General features: G+C 37.6%; 1 protein-coding gene across 3 annotated transcripts in view; it reads right to left on the bottom strand.

The window, feature by feature from the left end:
* The window catches only part of MGAT4A (alpha-1,3-mannosyl-glycoprotein 4-beta-N-acetylglucosaminyltransferase A), an 84,848-nt gene that overhangs the window by 9,999 nt on the left and 49,893 nt on the right, over window positions 1-24,956 (bottom strand). For 2 of the 3 annotated variants that reach the window (XM_082067613.1, XM_082067614.1), the window contains 6 exons: window positions 24,523-24,598; window positions 23,010-23,124; window positions 14,056-14,186; window positions 13,311-13,418; window positions 12,704-12,897; window positions 618-696 (listed from right to left, as the gene is read on the bottom strand). In XM_082067613.1, the coding sequence (XP_081923739.1) occupies window positions 618-696; window positions 12,704-12,897; window positions 13,311-13,418; window positions 14,056-14,186; window positions 23,010-23,124; window positions 24,523-24,598 (703 nt within the window). Of the gene's footprint in view, window positions 1-617; window positions 697-2,206; window positions 2,726-12,703; window positions 12,898-13,310; window positions 13,419-14,055; window positions 14,187-23,009; window positions 23,125-24,522; window positions 24,599-24,956 lie in introns of those variants that run through there. The other variant, XM_082067615.1, reaches the window with a different exon arrangement.

Raw genomic sequence — 24,956 nt, 5'->3', positions numbered from 1 at the left:
AGAACCCATATCATCTGGCTTGAAGCAAGAATATACTTTAGATAGTGTGGTAATCTCTTGAGATGGAACTCAGACTGATTTATAGATTTAAAAAAAAACAACAAACCAAACAAAAAACAACAACACCAACACCCCCCCACAGACACAAACCACCACCACCAACAACAACAAAATTAATCAGGAGAAAAGAACACATTCAGTTTAGGAGTCCAGATATTTCAATATCTGTGTGTCCACTCCTGAACCAAGACTATCTTACTAAGTAAAAAAGCGGTTTGACTTAGCTTTCCCTTTTTTCAAAATGCACAGGAAAGTTTAGTTCTTGTTTTGTTTTAAATAGTAGCAGTGAACTGGAAGAAAATGAGCTTGTTCACCTCTAAATTATCAACAGCACTTGTAGCAGACTGCACCCTGAATGAACATCTGAATAGTTACAACAGCTTTCTGTGAGTAGATCCAATCAAAAAAAAAAAGAAAAAAGTATGAGAACATCAGAGCATCAAGATCCTACAGTTAAAAAAAGAAGCATTCATGTCTCTCTCAGTTAAAAAAGGCAATAAAATTAGGCTTTGCTTTGTATCCTATAATGGAGAAGACATGAATCAATAAATTCATACCTGAAAAGGCAAAACTTCCACAGTTGTGTTTAGAAGTATGTCTCCTGGATGCTCTGGATTGCCACTGTGAAATAAGTACCTATAAAAGAAAAGGGAAAAATAAAACAATCTACACACATCAGTCAGAATCAGCTAAGTTACTATCTTACATGTTAATAGTCACCTGACAGATGTTACAATGACAAACAAAACTTTTACACTGGACCTACATCAGCTGGCAATATGAAATGAAAGATGGTTTCACATACTACAGTAATTTAAAGGGCTAATGCTTTGTATGTTTTAAAGAGTAGTTGGGCAAGATTTTACTTAGAAAGGTGGTTTCCATAACCTGGTCTTGACAGATTGTGTTATACAAAGTGGCAGGTGCTGCAGTCATTGCCTGGCACGTTCTGGTGTCACCTCCAGAAGACGAAGCCCTGCCTCCCCCATCTCCCCCCACCACACATCTCCCCCTCCTTGTGCCCACAGGCTGAACGCTGCAGATCCATTCAGAAACACTTCTGGGAACCTGCCCAAGTCAACATTTTGCCAGGCCATTTTTCCCCAAGACCATCTCTCCACTCTGGTTCATTGCGAAGTCTCATTAATGACTGTGCCAGGAATTTTTTGATGAAGGATTTGGAGAGGAAGTTGTATGGGGAGCAGCTGAAGTCACTTGGTTTGTTCAGCCTGGAGAAAAGGAGACTGAGGGGAGACCTCATGGGGCTACAGCTTCCTCACAAGGGGAGGAGGAGGGGCAGGTGTTGATCTCTTCTCTCTGGTGACCAGTGACAGAACCTGAGGGAATGGCAGGAAGATGTGCCAGGGGAGGTTTAGGTTGGACATTAGGAAAAGGTTCTTCCCCCAGAGGGTGGTGGAGCACTGGAACAGGCTCCCCAGGGAGGTGTCACGGCCCCGAGCCTGACAGTGTTCAAGAAGAGACTGGACAGCGCCCTCAGACACATGGTGTGAACTGTGGGGTTGTCACATGCAGCGACAGGAGTTGGACTCGATGATCCTTGTGGGTCCCTTCAGTCCTACGGTTCTATGATTCAATATCCACAGCCTTAGTGTTCCCTGAATTCAAGCTTCTATTCCAAACACTGTTTTGCTTTGTTTTAAACAAAAGCGCGTTTTGGATATGTATATATAAAAGGAAAGGCCCCCTTTTTATACCTGTGCAAAGCCCACATTACATTCATCCAGTTGTGCATTTAATGAATTTTTAATATGTTTAAAACTTTATCAAAACCATCTCTACATGTAACAAACAGTGAAGTGTAAGTGTTCAAATTCTAGCTTTTCACTCTCAAACAGCTTTTGCAGTACTATGCATGTGTAGATAATGTTACAAAAGACACAGTTTAATTCCCATGTCTTTATATATAACACAAACTTCATATTCTTTTGAATACATTTTATGTAAACAGGTAAGAATATTTTTTACCACTAGGTGGTATCAATGCTTGAAAAATTGTTCATTACTTACTATTTTTTTCTAGTGGACCACAGAGTTTATTCATATTACTGCCAAAAACTACACAGATACTACACCTACTCAGATGCCACTTTTAACAAGCCTATTTTATTTTTAATACATTTAAATGAATATGTAAAAGTCTATCAACACATTTCAAACCTTTCTTCAATTGGAACTTAGAGAAATTAACAGTAAGCACCATCTTTGCCATTAAATACATCACAGGGACAAAATTAGTTCAGAAATTATCACTTGATTAAAATTACAAACATTAGCTCAATTTGCAATTTATTAAGACATAATTGGAGATGTAAATTCCAGTCTGTCTTTATCCAATATGTCTGAAACCAGGAAAGTACTTGCCATCAATCCATACTCCCTAGCTACAAGACAAGTAGAAGAAAACAGAGCTCTCTGACTCTGTCTGTGATCCCAAAATGGTAGAATTGAAAAAAATACACACACATATATGTAACATTTCTTCTATCAAGGCTCAGAAAAAAGTAAAAGCACAGTGTGATATAAGAAAGCTACATTGATTTCTATTGAACTGGTTTAAGCAGAACTGCACAGATTGAATTGCCAAACAAACCTGGATTCAGTGAGCTTCAGCACGGTGTGTTCTTCAAGAAAAGTAATTTCCCCTCTGTAGTTCAATGTAAAGGTTAGTCAACTCTAAAGTACACAAGATACCTAAAACATCTACAGTTCTTCCAGGAAAAACCTTGTGACTTTTTCTAAACACTAGTGACATCCAAAAAACCCCAAAGACTTAATTGTCCTTTCTAGGAAGATGCCTTTATTGTATGTTTCAATAATAAGCACAACAAAACTCTTGGCAAAGCTGACCAGAAGACTCAAAGTATATTCTGCTGCCTTCCAACCTAGCAGATCTACCTTGCCACCCTTTAGTCTGTCAGATATCCTAATAGTTATTGGGATTTTTCCCCTTGAAAACCCTGAAAATTGTAAGGAGACTTATTTTAAAATGTATACGTTATCAAATACTCATGTCTAAGGTCCTGCCATCAAACGCTCCAACCAAACCACAGACACGCTGCTCTTCCTCAGGGCTTTCTAGTCCAAAATCTTATTGCCGAGAAGACAGACCTAAAAAGCCACAAAGAAAGTCCATGATCTTTGATCACTGAGCAATAATGGGTTTGGGATGGGTTTTTTTTTGGTGGGTGGGCAGGGGGAAGTGGTGGTGCTGGGTTGTTTTTTCTTGTTTGTGGAATTTTCTTTTTTTTTTCTTTGGGGGGGGGAGGAATTAGGGGGGAAGTATTTATTTATTTGGAGCTTGTTTATTGGTTTGATTTTTAAAACAACCCTGCAAACCCGCAGCTACAGCCAACCATTTCTCCTACTAAGCCATCAACTTTTGAAACCCACGTGTGGTTTCCTCCCCCAGCTACATTAGGGGAAGACACACAAAAGTTGGCACAATGCCAAAACAATTTACAGAAGTAATTAATAAAAGATTATGTCCACGTTATCAAACCTGCTTTTTTAGTATGTTTTCTATAACTGTCTGCCCACATACACACACACACATGTAACATACGTTTATGTCACATCTTAGTTAGAATTGCTTAGAAAGGAACTGATATTTTTATATCTGAGCCTTGCTTGAACACTTGAAAGATAACACCTACTTAGAAAAAGTTTCACAGATTAAAAACAGAGGTATGAATATACACGCACAGTTTGCACCTGTGATTAATCTTTTGCTTAGAAATAAAATTTACAAATTAAAAATATATTTGAAATAAAATTTAATTTACAAATAAACAGATATTCTACAGGTTCTTTAAAAAGTGTCATTAGCTGTTCTTTTGTGAAACTTGCCTCCCTGGCACACTGAGCAGCCACGAGCTTTCAAGGTTTACAGACTATGAAAGGTTTTTCTGAATACAGGCATTGAAAGACCTGGAAGTAGTTGTGCTTTTGGCTACGTTCTTCTGTCCTGGGATTTACAGGTGACAGTTCCTGTAAACACTGAAAACATATTTTTCCTTCCTAGTTAGCTGGCATTTGTCTTCAGATGTAATCACTAAGATATTCTTGTCTATCTGTTGGCTAAACACAACACCTTCTGAAACATTTTATCAAAAGCAAAATTCTGAAACCTGTAGACGTCTAAATGCACTAATCCCAAACAAGTATAAATTCACTTTAAGTTAAAAATGACTACTATTAGCTTATGGAATATTACTTTACAGCTTTTTTTAAATGAAAAAGTATAAACATGGACACATATGGACATTCTTGATGGAAGTCGTCAGAAAAGTGACTAACAGCTGGTAACTGAAATGCTAATGTACCTGAACCTTAGAGAAACTTTTCCTCTATCAGCGTCTTTTGGAAGTCACAGGTCAAAGATAATAACAAGCTACTGTAGATATTCAAGAACATAGACATTCTCCCTTCCGCCAGAAGTTACAAAGTGGAGGAACTAACTTGCATACGTTCTTGCATTACATAACCCCAGTGTAGTATGACAATAACAGAGGTTGTTAAACATTAATACCTTATGGGGCAGAAAAAAAAATATACAAAATTTCAAGAGCACTGAAGGTTTTGGAAAAATAAATAAATAAACAAAACAACAACAACCACCACCATAAAAAAAAACAACAACAACAAAACAAACAAAAAAACCCCAAACAAACACAAATAACCAAAACCAACAAACAAACAACAAACAAAACGGAATAAAGTCAAATTTGCAAAGATAACTTCCATTTTCATATTCAGTAACTTCAGTCCCAAATTGAGGGTCTGACTTCTTATCATGGAGCTAGATACACCTAAAAATTAAGCTAACTGGAGGGGGGTGTGGAAATAAAAGCTGAAAAGAATATTCATACACATCCTAATACACAAAGAGAGGGGAGGGCAGAAGCACAATTATCACGCTGACAAACGGTATCATTAGCTTGCCAATGCAGTTCGCTATTACTGTTCTTTAAAGCCTACACTCAGATTCAGAAATACCCCAGCAGTGAACGCCTGGGAAGCTTCTCATCTTTTGTAACATCCCCCCTCAAGATATGTATAAATTAATATAAATATTACTAATCTGCACTGTTAGCTTTAATATTCTTCTTTGAATAGCTTATCTTTTCCATCTTCCAGCACTAATCCATCATCTGTACTTTCAAAAACAAAAAACCCAAAACACCCAACTACTTGCAACTCTTTACCCTCCTCCTATTTTGCTTATGAAAGAAATGTATCTTCTTTCTCTCACATCAAAGCATATTTAGGCCCAGAAAACTGTTATTCTATTACCTACTTTGTTTTCTCTTAGGCATTAAAAAATCTGTCTTACTGTCTGTTATATTTTATTTAAATAAATAGAGGTGCCAACATTTTTTATATACCTAGAAAGGGTGATTCTATGTATCTTCTATTTCATTGAGCAATTAAAAATTAGAACAAAACACAATCACTTCCAGTGAATTATGGCACCTTCATAAAAGGAAATAATATACAAAAACTCTTTAAAAAGTGCCATTCACATCTGCTGACAATATATTTGGGTTTTGTTTTGAAGGAAAAAAAGACTTCTCTCACTTGATGCTGAACACAAATATTCTAAGAATCTATTTATGAATGCGGCCCTTTGTGCACTGTAAACATCAGGAACCAAATCCTTTTCTCTACACAGCCTCCTTACGTCTCTTTTTAGCAATCTGATATATTTTAGTATATCTCATTTACAGAAAAGGAAGAGAGGTAGGAAGGCAGAGAATAAATGTTTCCTTCCATGTTTGAGCAAATTATCCATAGCAACATGCAGCATAACAGTTTTTTAATTCTGCACAACGTGGATTTCTATAAAAACAACATTCAGTCAGCAAATTTTTGGGTTTCTAGAGATGCCATCATCCACTGCAGAAGTCATTATTCTCCAATTTTATCCGGTATTTTTGATCACTGGATGCAAATGTGATAAAAGCAAACTAATCTACATCCTCTCTGTCATTTTCCCAGAATCCTCATTAGGAAACGTTATTTTACTGTCACTGGAAAGCGGTATTAACCCTGCATTATTTCTTTGTGCAAAATACAAACGGAAGATGAATGCTTTCTTTTCCCTCTCTCAAGTTCTGTTTCTTTTATCTTTTATGCCTCTTACCCACTCTTTTGCAAAAACTGCTTATACTTCCAAAAAAAAGCTGAATTCCTCAAGTACTCACAATAGGTAAGCAATCTAATGAGAGCTTTTCTATCTTGTTATAGACCCCAATTTGAGGAAGAACAAAAGAAAACACCAACACCCCATGATATTCTATGCAAAATTCCTGGTAAGATTTCACTTTCTCTGTCAGTCTAACTGTCCATACATAAAGTGGGGTTCATAGTTGAGAACTGTGAGGGATGAAGCCCCCCTAAAGAGGTGATAGGGGGATTTTGGGGAGTGGTCTTTTCTTATCCAACATACACCTAAGAACTAAATTTTCTCACACCGTTTTAAAAGTCAATTTAAATCTTTTCCTAACGTTACCTATACTATTTCCTAACTTCCTTCAAGTGAGCAATATATGTAGAAGGCATTTAGCTGGGCAAGAAAATCTTGTAATTCCCAGGTCTACTTCTGTCTGTTTCCCAGTGAGGACAAGGAGATCACCTTTCAAAACCTGCACTGTGCTCTCTGAGCACATACACATCAACTGCAACAGAAAAGGGTTTGGCATTAAATTCATTTTAACTAGTTTTCATTTTTAGTTTTGGATGTGGTTTGGGGATTTTGGTGTTTTGTGGGGTTTTTTGTTTGTTTGGGTTTTTTGCTGTGTTTGTTTTTTAAGGGAGGGGCTGTCATCTGTCCTGAAATCTTTGCTCTTTAAGGAATTTACTTAAGTTAAGTGGCCCTTTTGTTCTTTTGCAAGGTTACTTCTGCTGAAATTTTAATCCAGGGACATGTAGAAAGGCTTTGGTTTTGTTTTGTGGTTTTGTTTGTTTGTTTGGGGTTTTTGTTTGTTTATTTTGTTGTTGTGGTTGGTTAGTTGGGGTTTTTTACTTCTGTTTTGTTGTTCTTGTTGTTGTTATTTGGTTGTTGTGTTGGTTGGTTGTGGGGGTTTTTTAATATATGTGCGTGAACATAAACACTTTCCCCCCCAGCTTAATTCTCCAGAAGCACAAATAACTCCATTCAGTTTTCTTAAACATAGGCATTTGCCACCATTTCTGGTTGGCAAGGTGCAATTATGACATCTCAGAGACTCAAACCCTTCTATAAAGCCGGTGCAGTATTTTAGGATCTCTCAAGTGGCATTAGACATCTACGGTTTAGGCAACAGCATTAAGCCTCTACGATTTCTGACTTAGATCTGTAAACGCAGGAACACTGCCAAAGACACAAATCTTGAATATTAGTGCCATTAAGGAGGAAGCAGCACATCCTTGGCTCAGGCAGCTCTTTTCTTCTGTCTCTGATCCACATTTCATTTTTTTTTTCCCCTTTTCACATGAATCTCTTGCTTCATTGTGATGGGCAGAGTTCCATGCCCGAAGCAAACAGCATCAGTGGCTGAGAGCCTGCCTGCCAAATCGCTGCTGTCAGTGCATCCATTTGAGGATGTTCTTCTCATTAGCACAGAAGCTTATGTAAACACAAAACCCAAAGACCTCAATTTTTCTTTTTTACATACACTAAAACTAATATCCCACCTGAAATATACTGACAAACACCAAAACATTAAAAAAAATAAATTCAAAGACTTTCAGAAATTTCCTGTTGACTGACACCACCATTAAAGCTTCATAAAATGAAGGTGATGTTAAACTTTAATAACCTATATTATATGTTCAGAATCAGAACAAAGATTATTTCTAAATCATACACTGTGTGTGCATGTGCATGTATTACTTCAGCTGAAACTGCCCAAGAAAGGTTGAATGTATTGCATTGTGCTGAAGGAGAGTTTCTGCACTGAGCAGTGATTATGATCGAAGAACAGCTAATACATCAGTCACATTCCAGCTGTATTATTCTAAAAGTTCCACTTCACTGCCAGTTTTGGAAAGCTGTTAGAAAGTCTTTTTTTCCCTTTGTAATCCATTTGATGTACCTCTGGACCCACGGGAGGACTTGCATTAACTAGAATTTAGATACATACATGACCAACTCCTGTGATGATACCTTTTTTTTGGTAACTTTGTTCTACTTAAAAAAACCCATAAATTTCTTTTAAGTTTTCATAGCTAGAGAACCTGTTTTAAAAGCTATGTTTGTTTTCCTTTACGAAGTGGCAGTAATAACAGGCAAGCAACTCTCAATTTTATGCAAGTATTTTTCAGCACAGTCACAATAATTTCAAAGTAGACAAAGTAATGTACACATTTAGTTACCAGAAGCCCATCAGCATATTCTTCATACTCAATACATTGATTTTCTAGCTCAAACAGTCAAATATATTTTTCTTGCATGAGTGGGAATTCCATGTTGTGAGAAGATGCCACAGGAAATATATGCAAGGTTAACACCACATGTTCCCTGTGATTCCAGGGTCAACAACATGGAAAATTAAATGATTAGCCTCAAATACTGCACATCCAATATCTATACCAACATCAGAACACAAAGAAATCAATGTATTCTACAAGCTGTTTTATCAAATTATTCAGATTTCAGTTTAAAGCTGAAATTCCAGACTGCAAGTTCTACTTCATAAATCACTTTATTAATAATCAATGTCACATTAGGATGAGTACCCAATAACTTGCTAAAAGAGTACCACAACTACAGTGGAACTATAGCATTAAAAGTAGTGCTAGAGGGGGATGGAAAAAACAAAATACCACCAACAAACACATATACCACCAAAGACAAACGGCTAATTCTTTTGAAAATATTCAAAGTAACACTACCAAGCAGTTATATACAAGAAAAGATGAGTCTCATGATTTAAAACCACAAAAAATCTAAAGCAAATTTAGATATACATACAGCCATATGTTATGCACTTCCAAGGGTTTCCGCAGTGTAATTAGTGCACATGTCCTTGGAGAACAATATCTGATTTGTGTCAATCACATCTACGGGAGGACTCCAAAACTCAGGCAGTCAAAAAAGAGACTGTTATGACGATGACAGACACCAGCATCACTTAAGTGCTGCAGTGGAATGTCTTTCTGGGATCTGTTTTGTTTTTAAACCAGGATTACGTTTGAAATTTACTACCTCTGTTCAAGGTTCACTACTCCTGCACCAATATTTCAGAGCCTCCTACATACAAAAAATCCTCAAGCAAAGTCTAAAGTCAAAAGCTCTTCGCAATAAGCTGCTACGGTACAACATTGCTCACTGACTCCTCTGAAGAAAGAGTAACTAGTGAAAAAGTATCTTGAATCTGTTATTTGTAATGAGAAAAATGAATTTACATTCAGAACTAACATTAAAGTAGTAATGATGTATGCTTCATAAAGAAACTTTGAAACTTGTAAATATAACTGTCAGTTTTAACAATTATGTGTGCTTTGAACGACAGTGTACATATCAATAATACCAAACAGGTACATTTCAATAATTACGTAAGAACCCACGGGAACAGAAATTCAGTATTTCTCATCTTTACAATATATGCTGTTTTGAGCATTTAGAAAACAGCCCATGCATTAAAAAAAACAAACAAACAAACCAAAACCAAACCATCAGACCTTCAACACTGCTCTGAAATTTGTTTTTAAGAGAAAAGTCAATGAATCTACCTTCATTCTCAAAGATATGCTCCTGAAAGAGAGGTATGAATATTCTTATATAAGAATGAGATCCTAGCTTAATATTAAGGGATGTCAGTGTTGTGGCTGGAGATCTTCTGCTTGGAAAAAAACTGCAAAGATTCAGTGGAAGAGCTAATGAACATTGGGCAATTTGAATTTACACATCCCTGGTTTTCAGGTGTGGTTTAAGAACAAGCACTGTCTCTTTGACTGTTCCATATTCAGCAGGGATCTGCCAACCAGGTCTTGCACAAAACAGCCAGAAACGTTACTCATAATGAGCTCAGCAAAGTAAGCTCAGTTCTCACTTTAACATTTTAAGAGATCCTTGCCAGCATTATCCCTGACAATATTCTCAGGTCTCAAAAATGAAATATTTAAAGACTTAATGAAAGCTAATTACTGAACTGCTATATTCAACAGTAAATTTAAATTCAGTTCAGCAAAACATTTTGCATGGAAAAATAAACTATAGGAACAAGTTAGTGCTCTGTCACAGTGTAACAGACCTGCCATTCATTCAGTCAACTTGTGGTCAATATTTCCATTTAAAAACTTGTTCATCGAGAATTTATCATGGGAGCTATTAAGCAGGTACACCTCAAACTGAGCTGGCAGACAAAATTTTCTGTAAATTCAAAGAGCTTTTCTATTACTTAAAAAAGAAAAGAACCTAAGGGAAAAACTTGCTGCATCCCTTCAGAAACACAAGATGGCTTTCCAAAGTGTATTTTCTACTTTTAATTCCCATAGCAGATGTATCTACCCACCACGTAAGTTTTCCTAATGCTTGATCCATTTTCCCTTTTCTGTGTTTCAACCTGCAAGTCAGAGTTTTATTTTTGACTGCCTCAGCAAGCATCCTTGAAATATCACGAAACATCATTGCTCCACTTGACCTTCACCCACCAGAGTCTGCTGCTGTTAAGTTGACAAACAAAAAAAGCCCCCAATAATTTGAAATGACAACATCTGTAGCCCTAACAGGACACTGACTTCAGAAAGGCAAAATTCTGCATTTTTGAGGACACTGTGGCAATAGAAGCTAAAATGATAACAAACTTTGAAATGGTATAGCTCAAACAATGTTAAGCTAAGTCTGAACAGGCAGCATCAGTCTAATTGGTGGACTTTCTTTGAGGAAGCAACAAGATGTTGCCTTTCTGCTAAAAATAAAGTGTGTTTCTTCAACAAACAGAAATAATAACAGCAAAAAAAAAAATCATATCATCCTCTACTGCCGGGACTGTTCTTACCACAGCAGGTAGACATAACTATCTTAGGCCTAGCTATGGTTTTCCAGGGCATTATAATGAACACTGTCTTCCCACCTTTTACACAGATAATTAGTACTTAGTCTTCCCCCAGTTCCCTCACCATTAAGGTAATACATATCAAAAATCATGTCTTCAGATCTGTGCATATCATTTTTTAAATCACAGTGCTAGCCTATGACACTTGCTAGCAATGCTTTCCAAAATTGCCATTGTGCATCTGACTCATCCTAATTCACCCAAGATCAACATTTGTTGCTTACAGTTACTCTATTCATAATGTAGATGCATAGAATTTGTTATTAAAAGAAAAAAAGGACAACGTTTACTTCATAACTTTGAAAAAAAAATATATTAAAAAAAAAGAATTAACATATCTGAGTTGAAAAATGTGTATTTTTAAAACTATTGGCACATGATAAAAAAGATTCTGCCTTTAATCCAAGGTGCTATGGTAGTCAGATTCCTCAACACATGCATCTTTGGAGGCTAACCAGGAAAGTCTTTTAAAGCATTGTGATCAACTGAAAGAGTAATTTGACATCTCAAATGCCAAAGTTGAGTTTCATAGACCAGACTAGTTTGGAACCACATAGTAACAATGAAAACTACTGATCCTCACTGTTGCACTAAGCCAAGGTGAAGACTTAGCCTTTGATTATGTACCATGGCACAGGAGTTGACTCACTGGATTCAGTTCAGGACTGCAGAAAAAGGGCTGCTTCATGAGAAAAGCATCCAGTCAAATCAACCCAAGAAACTTTGATCTACCAGACTATAGGTACTGGCCTCAAAAGAACACATAAGCTACATGAAGGAAGGAGAAAAGGAATCCACTAATATAGCAACACTTAGACACCAAATACACAACTTATAAGTCTTGAACTACTAGGTTGGCAAGACAGTAAAAAGCAAAGCAGCAAACGAATCTCACACTAAAAGATGATTATACTCTGTAGTGCAAACTCTATTATCCTTACTTGATCTGACTAGTAGCTAAAAAGAAGTCACCTTTATTCCTCTAACAAATCAAGGTATTTCAAGGGCACGTCCCTCCTTATTTTTTTGTTAAATTTTGATTTTTTTAAATAGGTCACCTTGGAGTCTTAGCACAGGGACTTTTTCAAGCCCTAAAGCCGCATCTAACAAGCATTACCCTTCAGAGTTCCCAGCTTCAGGTCTGGAGACATTGTGATATGCTCCAGCAAGATTTCTGATGTGGACAATCAAGGGACTGAGGCTGCAGGGCACAACATACTGTACCACACACCATGCTGCACAATTGCTCTGTAATTAGAAGCAGACCAACCAAATACAAATAGATCCAAATTGACTTCTTTTAAATTCTCTTATGAACTGCCAGAGAAACACTAGTTTTGAATTGCATTTATCAAAAAGGCTCAAGATTAAATTAAAAAACAAACAAAAAAAAAGAGCAATACAAAATTTACAGTAGTAAAAGAATGAAGAGGGAAGACAGTACTGTTCATCGTTTCAGCTGAACTCCAAAGACCCTACGTCATTTCACTTTCGGTTATAATGACAGCCCCAAATCCTATCTTCAAGCATTCTTGGCAAAGAAGCAGCTTTAGATTTGAGACCAAAGGCAAATAATTACTAACCTTTCTACATTGACTGGCTTGTCAAATTTAAATAGAATATAATCCCCAGCAACCGGTGTGACAGCCCAGAAAAAGTCTTCCCCTACATAGGTTTTTTCTAGTGTATGTCCTTGGTAGACTTTTAAAGATGTCGAAACCTCTGCAGGTGGATTCACGTGGATTTTATGTAGTAATGGTTTCAGGAAGTCTTTATCCTAATTGAAAGAAAGACAAACATCAGGCTGGTCAGATAACCTGTTTTATTATGTTTTTTTCCCAAGTGGTTACACTTAAACACTTGCATAAAATGGAAAAATAATGCATTACTCATTTTTTGATGTATCAGATCCTATATTGATTAACAAGATTAACATGCCATTAAAGTAAAAAAAAAAAAAAAGAAAAAAGAAAAAAATATCCCCAAACAAAAATCCACAAAAATAAACTGATACGAGCAGTTCTTATATTTGATAGTATCCAGTTTAAATCAGATTTCATTCCAACTGGAGTAATATACAGCACACTCGAAAAAGCCACACAACAAGAAAATGCCTGTTTTGTCAAGGGCTACAAAGTTTTTCATTTAATTAGTCTGCTCTGGAAAGGAAGGAAATTTTTTGCTACTAACTGTGAGTTTCTGGATCTTCCCTGCTAGAGAGGAGTGGAGGCCAACATGCTGGAAAAGAGAAGGCCTGAAGCGTATCCGTAGATTAGATTTCTGTCGATCACAATGTTTCTGAAAGGGGGAGAAAGAGTGATTAAGAAAAAAAAAATGATCACATTAGTAAAACCAACACAAAATAGCTGAGTTCTTACTCCAAGTATGTGATGTCACATGAACCAAAAAGACTCAGTGAGAACCCAAACCAAACCTATTTACCTTGTTGTTCTTGTTTTCATTCCAGAAATCTACCAACACTGCTGTTCAAATATAATATTCTTCAAGGTTCTTGCACAGAACCTGTTTATTCAGTTTTCCAGCAAGGGTGCTACTTGAGAAATGAAGGACCAAAATCCAGAATTTATTCCCCATTTGGAACCTTCTCTATGACTGCTGTCCAAGCAGTGGCATTCTGCAGAGCCTCAGTGGAGGCTATATGGACGAGTTTTAGGACTGTTACACAAAGAACTTAACTAGATTTTTGCTTTTCATCCTATTGCATCTATCTCCAAAATCTGCAATAACAGTTATAATACCCCTGAGAACTGTCTCTCTGAAGTTCTTTTTGAGATTAAAATCTTGGTGGGAAGAAAGACTCTTTCAGGACATGCAGTAACCATAATACACAGCACGCCAGCCTCCAGCTCAACAAAACCAACTCATTCACCATCATGAAAACATTTTAGAAGCTTTATAATAAAAATAAACTTACAGCATCTTTCTCAGGGTTACACACTTTCACCCAGAGGATATGGTCCAGTAGCCAATCAATAGGTTTCTCCTTATAAAACATAAATATGAACTCTACAATAAGAGTGATATCTGGAGACTGGAACATTTTACCTGTGATGACATTAAGAATAACTAGAGTTATTTTAGATTAAAGATAGCATTGTCTTTTGAAATCAGTGAGACAACAGAAGATAAGTTTGTGTCAAAACAAGAAACATTGGCAATGAACAACTTGAAATCTCAATGTTATTAAAAGCTCTGTACATTCCAGCTATGCAAAACTAAATAAAGCAACTACTCAGACAAGAACTCATTTTACTATATGTTGGTGCTATCAAAATATTCAATGTATACTACAACACAGTCTCCATCAGAACAGAAATTGTCAGTCTGAAAAAATAAAGTCAGACGACTTATGGATTCGTGTCTATTATTCTCCACGCCATGTGTGAGCTTCAAGCATCTGAGACAAGGAGCTGTTGCAAGCATTACCTGCCCAGTCAGACAATTTCAGCTTTTGCAGGTAAAAAAAGCAGAGAGGGAACACCTACCACTAACTCCAGATCCCTCTGTGTAGAAAATTAGAGGCAAAGAAGGAAGCCACTAGAACATAACTAGAAAGAACCCAACTTAAAAAAACCCACAGAGACATTACATAGCAGCAACTGGAGTTTTTTTCTGAAATGCACAGGCCATCAGCAAACTCATACTGAGGACATTTCCAACTAGCCATACTCAAAGCATTCAGCTGCCTAGTAGAAAGCTTAAGACCCTCCCACAAACAAAAACTGCAGAACTTTTTCAAGTACTGCCATGACTTTGGGGCATCCAAGACAGCATACTGCTTCACCAAGTACTGATGGACTTCTGGGTGGCACTGTGCTATAGGATTCGTGGGAGCCCTGCAAACTGCTCAAAGGAGGCCTTGGCAATAGAACAAAACTTACTGTTGATGAAGAAAGCCTATTAACTATCAACAGGAGCAACTTTTTATGTGATTGTGGAATACACTTCACTGTCAGCACAAGTGTCTGAAGAGAAAGGTGGCCAATAGACTGGGCTATGCTGTTAAACTGAATGCAGCTCTTAAGAAAGGTGGCTTGTATGAAGGCTATCAGGAGCAATGCCTAACTGGGAATAGGGGGCAGTCCAAGGCTGCAGATAGACTGACAGCAAGTGCTTCCACCAGGGAATGAGTACCAACTAAACTCCCAAAGGCAGTTCTAGATTTGAGGGCAGATTCAGAAAACATCACCAGGTTTGCAGACTAAGTCTACCTCTACTTTGCTAGGCTACAAGGGAGGAGGCGAGGGAGAAATACATTACATGACAACAGATCTCTTAGGAGGACACCAGCTGCAGTGATTCAGTTCTGCGGATGGTGCTGAGATGTGGGCAGTGCTGACTTAGGCATGGGCTCTTGGGGCACAGGTGCATTAATGGGTCAGAGTCCAATAGAAGCTCCTCAATGAAAGTTTTCTGTCTGTCCACACTTGGGAATGCTGTACAACACAGCAACACACAGCACTTTGGCATATAATTATTTTTTTTCCCCACTTCTAATCTGTGAGGCCTTCATAGGCTTTTTAAATAATAGGTTCCACAAATGGTAGATGTCCTAATAGTTTCTCCTACATTTAAGGAGTAACAGATGGAGTAGACACTAAGAACACGTTCCTCTCTGAGGCGGCAAAAAAACTTCCCATACTTGTCAGAAAACGGGATTTGGTTCTCACCTGCAAGACAATTAAGTTCTTTGGAAAGGCCACTAAGGAGCTGTATAGGCCAGTCTGGATGACAAACAAATGTTTTGTGTGAAGCTTAAAAACTGCCAGCAGTGTAGCACTCTTTTGGCAAAGGTGGCTAAGTGCAAATGAACAAATGGTGCAAGGAGTCTACCTGATTTAGCCATTAAAACGTTTGCATTTATATAAACGAAAGAGAGGATATACCTAAAGTATCACCATGAATCAGTACTACACAAAAGGTAAACATTTATCTAGCCTTAAGTGACTAGGAACATACATTTCCACTGTGGATGTACATGTGGACTGTCACTCAGAGTCAGACATTTAGTTACTTCTCTTTCTTTCGAGACTCACTGTAGTTTGTAATTCATCGGAAATTATCGCAAGGCAGCATAAAGACACCCAAGAAGCTTGGAGTTCAAATTCCTCTTGTAACAGCAATTCAAAATTTCTCCACTGAAACAGGTGACTGAGCCTGGCACATTATACAATATCTCAGAGTAGATACAGAATGACAGGTTGTTAGCTTACATTTATTAGCAACAAGGATATTTTTAAAAGGAAAGCGTCGAAGTTGCAGGGGCCTTGTTATGTGTGCTCTGACAATGCCAGATATCAGACTCTTACATAGGGAGATTTGCTTTGAGAATGCCAGGATCTCAAATTGTAAGTTTCTTTATTTTCTAAGAAAGAGGACAGACAGTTAGGAGATCACCTAAAGGGCCTCATTCTTTCCAGAAAACAGGTCTGATATGATCTCATTCCCTTAAGACTTGTATGAAGTTGGATAAGAACATAGCCCATGAAATAATACTTATTTTGGAATTCTGAGAAGAGTTTGGAGGGGTCTGAGCGAGGCTACATCATGATGCAGTGCAATAAATATGGAAGAAGCATCTGACAAAAGTCTCAATTATTTCATCTGTTGGAATGATGCTATATTCATAAAGCAGACCATTCACACAATGGGCAGAGAAGAAAATGTGGTAAGACATTAACTGAACTGACATGGCTAAATCAAAGTTGTTCCTTAGAAAAACCCTGTAATTGGGATGTTTATAAAACATAAACATTGACATCCCTTGTAAGTGCTTTTTACAATGAAGTGCTCAAATAGGCATCTCCACTTGAAAATAGTCTGTAACCAAAATCTGAAGCTCCCACTAAACAAGGGACAACTTCTACTAAACTAGGGACAACTTCAAAGCTTTCTTCTTTGAAGACATACGAAAGATGTTATGATTTTTTATTAGTATATTGTTACTATTTACACTCTATATTGTCATATTGTTTAACATTATTTGTGGAAGTAAATATTTAAAAATTGGTAGAAAACAATCATATGATTTGTAGAATGTTGTGTAAAATATTCATGCAGAATAACAGCTCTTTCAGCTTGTCACACTTCCAACTAAACAGGCTCCCAATTTTCCTGGTGATTCATCTCTGCCTACTGCTTTCAATAGCAGCAGGCAGGAGAAGAGAAAAATTATGAGAAACCCTAATCAAACACCAGCTGAAAAATGGGACTAGTCAGATGTTTCTGGGATGTTTATGGGACTGAAACCATCATTTCTAGATGACACCTGCAGAGACAGTCTGTCAGTCACACCTGCTTGCACAGGAAGTGGAAGCGATGCACAATACCGTGCGACTCAGAAGACAAAAACATCCCCACATCATCGCTCCCATCTCAATGGAAGCAGACTGACTGAAGAGACCATTTATCCTCTTCCAGGAGGTATACATGGTCACGGTGCTCTGGAATCCTTTTCTTCCTCTATCCAAGGATAGAGCAATGGAACCACACTGTACATTTTTTCCTTTGATTAGCTCATCTGCTGAAGAGCACAAGGATTACAGTGTTCAGTTGTCATCTATGGTGAAAAGACGCTCATAGACCACGTCACTTAAAACCCTTACCTACAATTGAATAAGCAAATAACAAGATGGGAGTTTACTCTTTTCTCTGATTTAAGTTATTGTAATTTTATTTAAAATAGAAACAGAATATCAATAAACAAATTATTTACTTCCATATAGCCAACTTGTCTAGGCCCAAAGGCACTTTCCTCTAGGCCTCGATTGGCATACTACTGTCAACCATGCAGTCAGCCTCTCCTGACTTGGGGAATAATCTAGTTAACATGGTGATGTCACAGGACACATCAGAAAAAGAATAAAAAATAATAATAAACCACCACCCAACCCCACCCTGATATGTCCAACTGCAACCAGTTAGAATATACTAGGTAAGCATCATCTGGCTGTACCTGCACTAGCATCTTCAGACCCAACCATCCCCTCTACTTTACACTGCCCAGCACCATGGAAGGGTTCAACAATGCAGTCAATGCCTTCTCACTTTAATTTGTAATGATCACTGAAGTGATCAGGCAACACCCTGTTCCAGACACAAGCCCTCGTCTCCCTTCAGTAACCAAGAAAAGACCACACGCTACTTGTTGAAATGCTGTCACCACCTTCCACACCCAGCTTGGCACAGCTTTGCCCCAGCTCCAGTGTAACACAGCATCCCTCACCTGTCGCTCCTGTCTCAGCACAACACAGCAGTACTGCCATGTTCATGCTCAATGTTCTCTTTTTCTCCCTGAGAACACTCTCCCCACACCAGCTCACAGAAAGGACTCTGCAGTGAAGCCCCTGGCAAAAAAAAAAAACCTTCTGGACCCCTGACTGCCCACAGCTACTCCCTGGGATGGAAAGCAGCGCAGTACAACTCCTACTCCACTGATCTGGCACCACAGCTCATCTGAATCCAAATCAGCCAAGCCCCTGCCTAGGCTCTCCTGAGCGAGGGTAGCAGCATTAGCCTGGCTTCCCTAGGGCATAGCCATAGTCCAAGAAGCAGCATTTGCCAAGGTCCTGCAGTCCTGTGGCCTCCCATGCAGCTGCAGGTGAGGAAAGTGCTGTGAGCCATGAAGCCACTGAGATGCCACCCAAATCCAGCCTACAGATTGTCCACTGGCCAGCCCCAGTGTGCAGTCAAAAATCAGCAAGTCAAACAGACCTAAGCAAAAACTGCACTCAATACGCACTGCCTGATACCAAAGACAATGTGAAAGAATTCAAGCAATGGCTCATTTTGCACCACATTCATGCACTTGGTACTGTGCACAAGAATAGACATAAATGAAGGAGACCCTGCTGACAAAATTTCAGACATTTCAGATTTTGGGTGCACACAACCTACTCTTGGAAAGAAATTTCAAAATCCAAGAGAATTAAGACTCAAAGGTAAAATCCTGCTCCATAAATCCCTAGAGATTTAAAAACGTGGAAGACTTTCTCTGTATTATTTATCTATACTGAGAAAAGTGAGAGCCAGGACTGAAAAAAAAAAAAAAAGTGGAACATTTTCTGCTATTTATTGTGCCCTGCCAAGACTTCTATCTGATTTTCAGTCAATTTAAATGCCATCATTAGTGAACTACTCTCAGTATTTTGTTGGCAAGTGTAAGACACACACAAAATGAAAAACTTTGTTTTCTACAGTTCTCTGAACTGCAAATACCCAAATCATTAATTTTAATTTTTCACATCAGCATCATTTAATGCATTCAGTCTACACCAACAATAATTTTATACCTGCAAGCACATACCCTAACCATAGTTGAAGTCTTTCAATGCTTCCCCTGTTAATGATATGCAAATTACTGGCGCTAAAATCAGAACCTCTTTGAAGTTATTTAAATCTCAAATATTTGACTTGATCTACTGTTCCCCAAACTTCAACTATGCGGACAGCTTGAGCAAAACTGTAATCAGAACAACAGGCCTTAAAACATCAGGGCACATTAAGATTCAGAGGAACTGTGTAAGACAACCAAAAGGCTGATTTCAGAGCGCTCCATTAAAAGTTTGTGACAGCTGGCATTACAGCCACAGCACAGAGTACTGCAGATCCTCCAGAAAACGCTTCAGCTCATAGGCAGCTGGAAGACGAATCAATATTTCTCATAAAAAGCTAGTACAACTTCCCTATATTGTGTCAGGGACTGCAGTGCAAATCAGAATCCAGAAGAGCAAAAGATGCAACTCCTTCCACAGAGCTTCTCAGGGAAACAGAATACATCTCACCCATTATTTATTAGTTACTTGACAGCACTTAAGAGTATGCTTTCAGTATTTTAAAAAAAAAAAAAAAAAGCACCAAAAAACAAAGGAAGCCACTTCTGCTCTGTGGCAGAGGTGATAGAATTCTATAATCCTGCTGTCAGCTTAAATAGCTGCATTTGACACTTCCTCATGTAGTACTTGCATAAATTAGATTTTCAGTTCAGAACTACACTATGACAAAAACCATTTTTACCTAGCAAACTTGCAAGTTGATCAAGGTTTCCAATAGCTTACAGCAAATCAGCCACTCCTCTCTTTTTTCGAGATTATTTCTAAATCAGTAGCATCTAGGCAATTCAGTACTCTACTTTCTCTCTTGGACGTCTACACATAAAACTCATCCCCTGTTACAAACAACTACTTTCGCTTTTCTCCATAGCTATCCACATTACCAAATTACCATAGCATCAGTCTGCATCAAGATCCATAAAGGGATAGCAGAGATGAGGCAAATCTACATTACTTGCATAAAATTTTTATGCAATATATGGTTATAGCACACCAATGTATCTCAAAGCCAGAAGTTTTAGTACCTTTCATGAATACTAAATTTTCTCCCAAAACTTAAAGGCAGGATAAGTAGCTAAACTGGGAGGAAAAAAAAAAAAAAACAACCTGATTTAATTTTTTAGGTAGAAAAGCAACATTAAGATGTGTAGCCATAGCTAAATGCATCTGAAATTCTACTGATGTCTAATTAAATGGAGGCAAGAAAATATGATACAAGGAACAGAGATGCAAGCAGCAGGAGCTAACAACTAAATTCAACGACAACTATTTTCAAAGGCTACACTGAAAAAAGTATATAGACAGTATAGACAAACAACTTAAAAATATTTTTAAACAGCTGTGTGGGTGATTAAGCCGAATCTCAATATTAAGAACTATCTACCTAACCCTTCTGGCTTAGACACTGTGCTCTCTATAGCAGCACTGAAAACAGAAAGGAGTGTGAAATACACAAATAATAAGCAATCTGAAATGACATCTACATGGGGTAGACAGTGCTTTTCCAAAACTGTAAGTTGTTTTTATGCCTGTTTTGACATATCAGTCTTACAAAACTGCAATTTGTAAGCAAGCACACTCTACTAGCAAATTAAGCAAATGTAGAATGAACATAAATTACTTCTGTAGCCCAGGAACTTCATACAGCATTTACCTTTAAAGTGCAACTAGGACTGGAGCTAAAACTCTAACAACAACTAAGCCCACAATTTAAGTTAAACTGTTCAAAAGTAGAAGCAAAGCCACAAAACCAATCCCATAACTATTTCAGCAACAGTCCATCTCTGTTGGTAGCCCAAGGCAACCAAGTAGATTGTGTGGTGGCCAGATCCCTCTGCCCATTTCCTCTCCTTCACTCCGTCGTTTCCCTCAGTTAGACTGACAGGCAAACATAGGAAGTAACAGAGCATATTTGGGAGATAACTACTGTTTTCCTTTCTACTCAGGTGAATCTCTGAGACCCTGAAAGCCAGGGAACTATTGTCTCAGCAGCACACCTGATGCTGAGCTGGAAACAGGATAGAATTTGCCATTCACACCGTGACAACATTCCCAGTGTTGTCATTACCACTTAAAAGAATGAATCCTGTCTGCAATTGCTAACCTAAAGATATGTAAATCCTTTCAGTTTTAGGTCAGTCTGACAAGATTAAGAGTTATTGCAAAATACCTAAGCATGAACTGACCTTGCAGCTTTAGACATTTTGAAGCCCACACAATTATTTGAGTCTTGCTTTAACACATACCTGATGGATAAAGTGTCCTTTAGCTGAACATTGCTCATTATACACTAAGATGATTATGTAACCAATATGCAAGTGCATAACCAATTGGGTCTTTAGGACTGCCCTGAGCAGAGATAAGATTTCGGATATAATGGCTGTCACTTTTCTTTCTGGTATGCTGTACAACTCTGTAATAAACAGTATCTCATCTCTGTGCTATGATCTGGCTGGTTTTTTTTGCACACCAGGTCACAGAACCCTGGTTTTGGGACATCAGTGCTACCATTATGGGGCACTGAGCTAAAAATTTAGCTGTTCTCTGGAAAGGAGATCCAAAGTAAAAACAAGAGAACAACAAGAATTTCCTAGAGAATGACAGAACTCAGGACCGCACTTTATCCTTACATGTAGGATTTTCTTCCTGTTCTGAGCTCAATGTATAGCATCTGCATTGGAATAATTTGTGTTGACTACATACAGGAACCTCCACAGTCTGACTTTGCTTTTGATCTTTTCTTGCAGATCCAGCTTAACACTTTTAAACAGATCATGACACATCACTGTGGTAATGAAATAACCTTTTGATTTGTAAAATGTCTTCAAAACTTCACTTTCATTGCTTTTCTGTTAAGTCTAGTCCCTCTCGGGGGGACACTTAACATCTTAGTGTAAGAGCAAAAAACCATAAAGTAATTTTAACAGCACCCTGGTACTCAATCCATAACAGCCTGAGATGGTGCATTAGCTCCTCTTCCTGTTGTTAATTGCAAACGACAGACTAACTACACCCAAGAAGGAAAAGACTGTCATAACTTTTTGACAGAACAGAAAGGTGGAGATAGAACAGGCTTTGCATCCAAGATAAACCGATGCCTGATGATTCTTGGAAATTTTGGCACAAACACCAATGAAGTTGTTTTACGTGGAGTTAGCTTTCATGCTTTTTTCTTTAGTCAGTTGTGTTTCAATGGCAGCTAAATTCCAAATAAGTCCTTCCTTGCAGTTTGACTGTTAGTATTAATATTTTTATAAATCAATTAACTTTTGGTTATAAAAATGCCCTCTTCTCCAACAGTTTTGAGTTTGTCTCAGTCATACAAAAGTACCTGAAACAACTGAAATACAAAACAAAAAAAAAAAAAACAAAAACCAAAACACCAAGAATGAGTTAAACCAGAGCTCCTAAAAAATTAATTTCTACTTCTTGGTCTATTTCCAGCACAAAGAAGATAGCTTTGAAGTCAGATCACTATTAATTCACAGTCTGAGGATGAATGTGTTCTTTCAAACTACTAAAGTGAACATTTTCTTACCGATGAAACCCAGCTGAGAAAATTCTAGAATCATCCAATCTTCAGAAGCAAGCTGAAGAGCAAAATTTTTTATTGTGCTGAAATAATTCTGCTTGACAACGATGTCATCTTCAAGCTAGAGGAAGGTAGCAGTGATATGAACATAAATTTTTTAAAAACGCACCAGCAAAGCAATAGGAAAAAGTACAGCTGGGAAATACTGATTTATAATATATTGCTAACACATAGCCATATATTTCTATATGCAAGCACTGCTATAAAACCTAGACACTATAGCCAAGAGTAACTATTGCAGGGATCACAGTCTGTCTTTGTGGAGAACTAAGCCAGAATCTTTCTGTAGTAAGAATCCACAAATGTATCTTAACTTGTAATTTCAGAACATTGCTTTTCTAGCTTTTCAGAGAAAAATCATCCATGAAATCATGTTAGACTAAGTGACACCATAAGCAGAACAAGTAGAATATCTGTATTATTTGTACGCAAATGTGACTCTGTTTACTCACACACTGAAACAATTTCTCCCATGAGACAAGAAGCTAAGAGATGTTATCTACAGAGGTAGGATACACTTCACCTGGCTTTAGCTGTCCAGCAGCAGAACAGGTGCACGGTCCAAACTAATCATCTAGTCCAGGTAGCAGAACTGCAAAGATGGGGTGTTAAAATCCCTTTACTTCATAGTAAGTGCAGGTCACTGCTTTAAGTATCCTCCTTCTCTGTCTTTTCTCCTAGTGCATTCATGCTCTCTCCCTTGTGCTGGCACAAAAAGAAATGACTGTCTCGTGTCATTCCTTCCAGGAGAGCTGAGTCTCCAGCAGCTCTCAGAGAGCAGTTTGCATAGCTTTGTAAAAACTAGAGGAGATGAGTGGGGCTTTACACCCAAAGGTCACAGTCCCAAAATCTAAATAAAGATCATAAGTGCAGTTACTCACTAAATCTGCAATACCCGTAGGTAAGGCTCTTACTTTAAAGCAGCAAGATGTAATAGGAAAAATTTTGAGCTAAATCCAATTTAAGAAGAATTGTTTAACTCTGTTCTTTAAAACTTCTTTGAAAAAGGAAAACCAGTCTAACCACACATTGAAAATGTATCTATATAAAACAGTCATATTAAAGTGACGCTGCACTTGCCCTCAAAATAAAGTATACTACAAATGGATTTTAGCTCAATTTCCAATCAAAAGTATGCTGGTGTTTTTTGCGTAGGCAACCCAATGGTAACTCATTTGGGGGACAAGGGAAAAACAGTAGTTAAGCTGTCTGCATTCCTTCACTTTTTTTACCAAGCATCTTAAGATTAAAAATATCACATAGGACAAATTACTTTCTCTTTCAGAGGCAGTGTCCTCTGCAAATTATTCCTTCATGTACTATAATCTCCATACTTAATGCCCTCCTCCAACTATGGAATCAAGTTCTCTCTGTTCTGTGTAAGTCCTTCTGATGTGTCCAACAGCATAATTTCTGGAGACCCATTTGAAAACTTGTCTCAAAACAAAGATAAATTTACCTGAATGTAATAAACCCCCTTTTTCTGGGCATACATCATAAGAAAACAATAATCCAAGTTTTGTTTTGTTCTCCATCTGAAATAAAATTAAAAGCTTAAGGATTGTGAAAAAAAGATATTTCAATACACATTGGCAATGCAAAGTAAATCTCACTATGATGAATGATGCGTATTAGTGAAATGTTAGGATAGCTGCTTTTGGCATTGTTCCCCCAGGAAATCCTCTGTCTGAAAAAAAGAAACAGAGCTTTTGCCTTATGCTTTAATACAGATATAAAATTGGTTTAACTTCAATCTGATTTTGTGAAAACTACCTGACATTTCACTAAAAACACACGTGCATTTTAAATGGTAATTCAGCAGGAGTTACTGGGGTTTACACTGTATTTAAGGAAGAAAAAGAGTGAACAAAGAAGTTTGCACTAAATGAATTC

This window comes from Streptopelia decaocto (assembly GCF_964273445.1).
Source record: "Streptopelia decaocto genome assembly, chromosome: 1".
In the NCBI taxonomy this organism is placed as follows: Eukaryota; Metazoa; Chordata; class Aves; order Columbiformes; family Columbidae; genus Streptopelia; species Streptopelia decaocto.
Note: the sequence above shows the minus strand (reverse complement) of the source record. Positions and strands in the feature narration are given on the sequence as shown.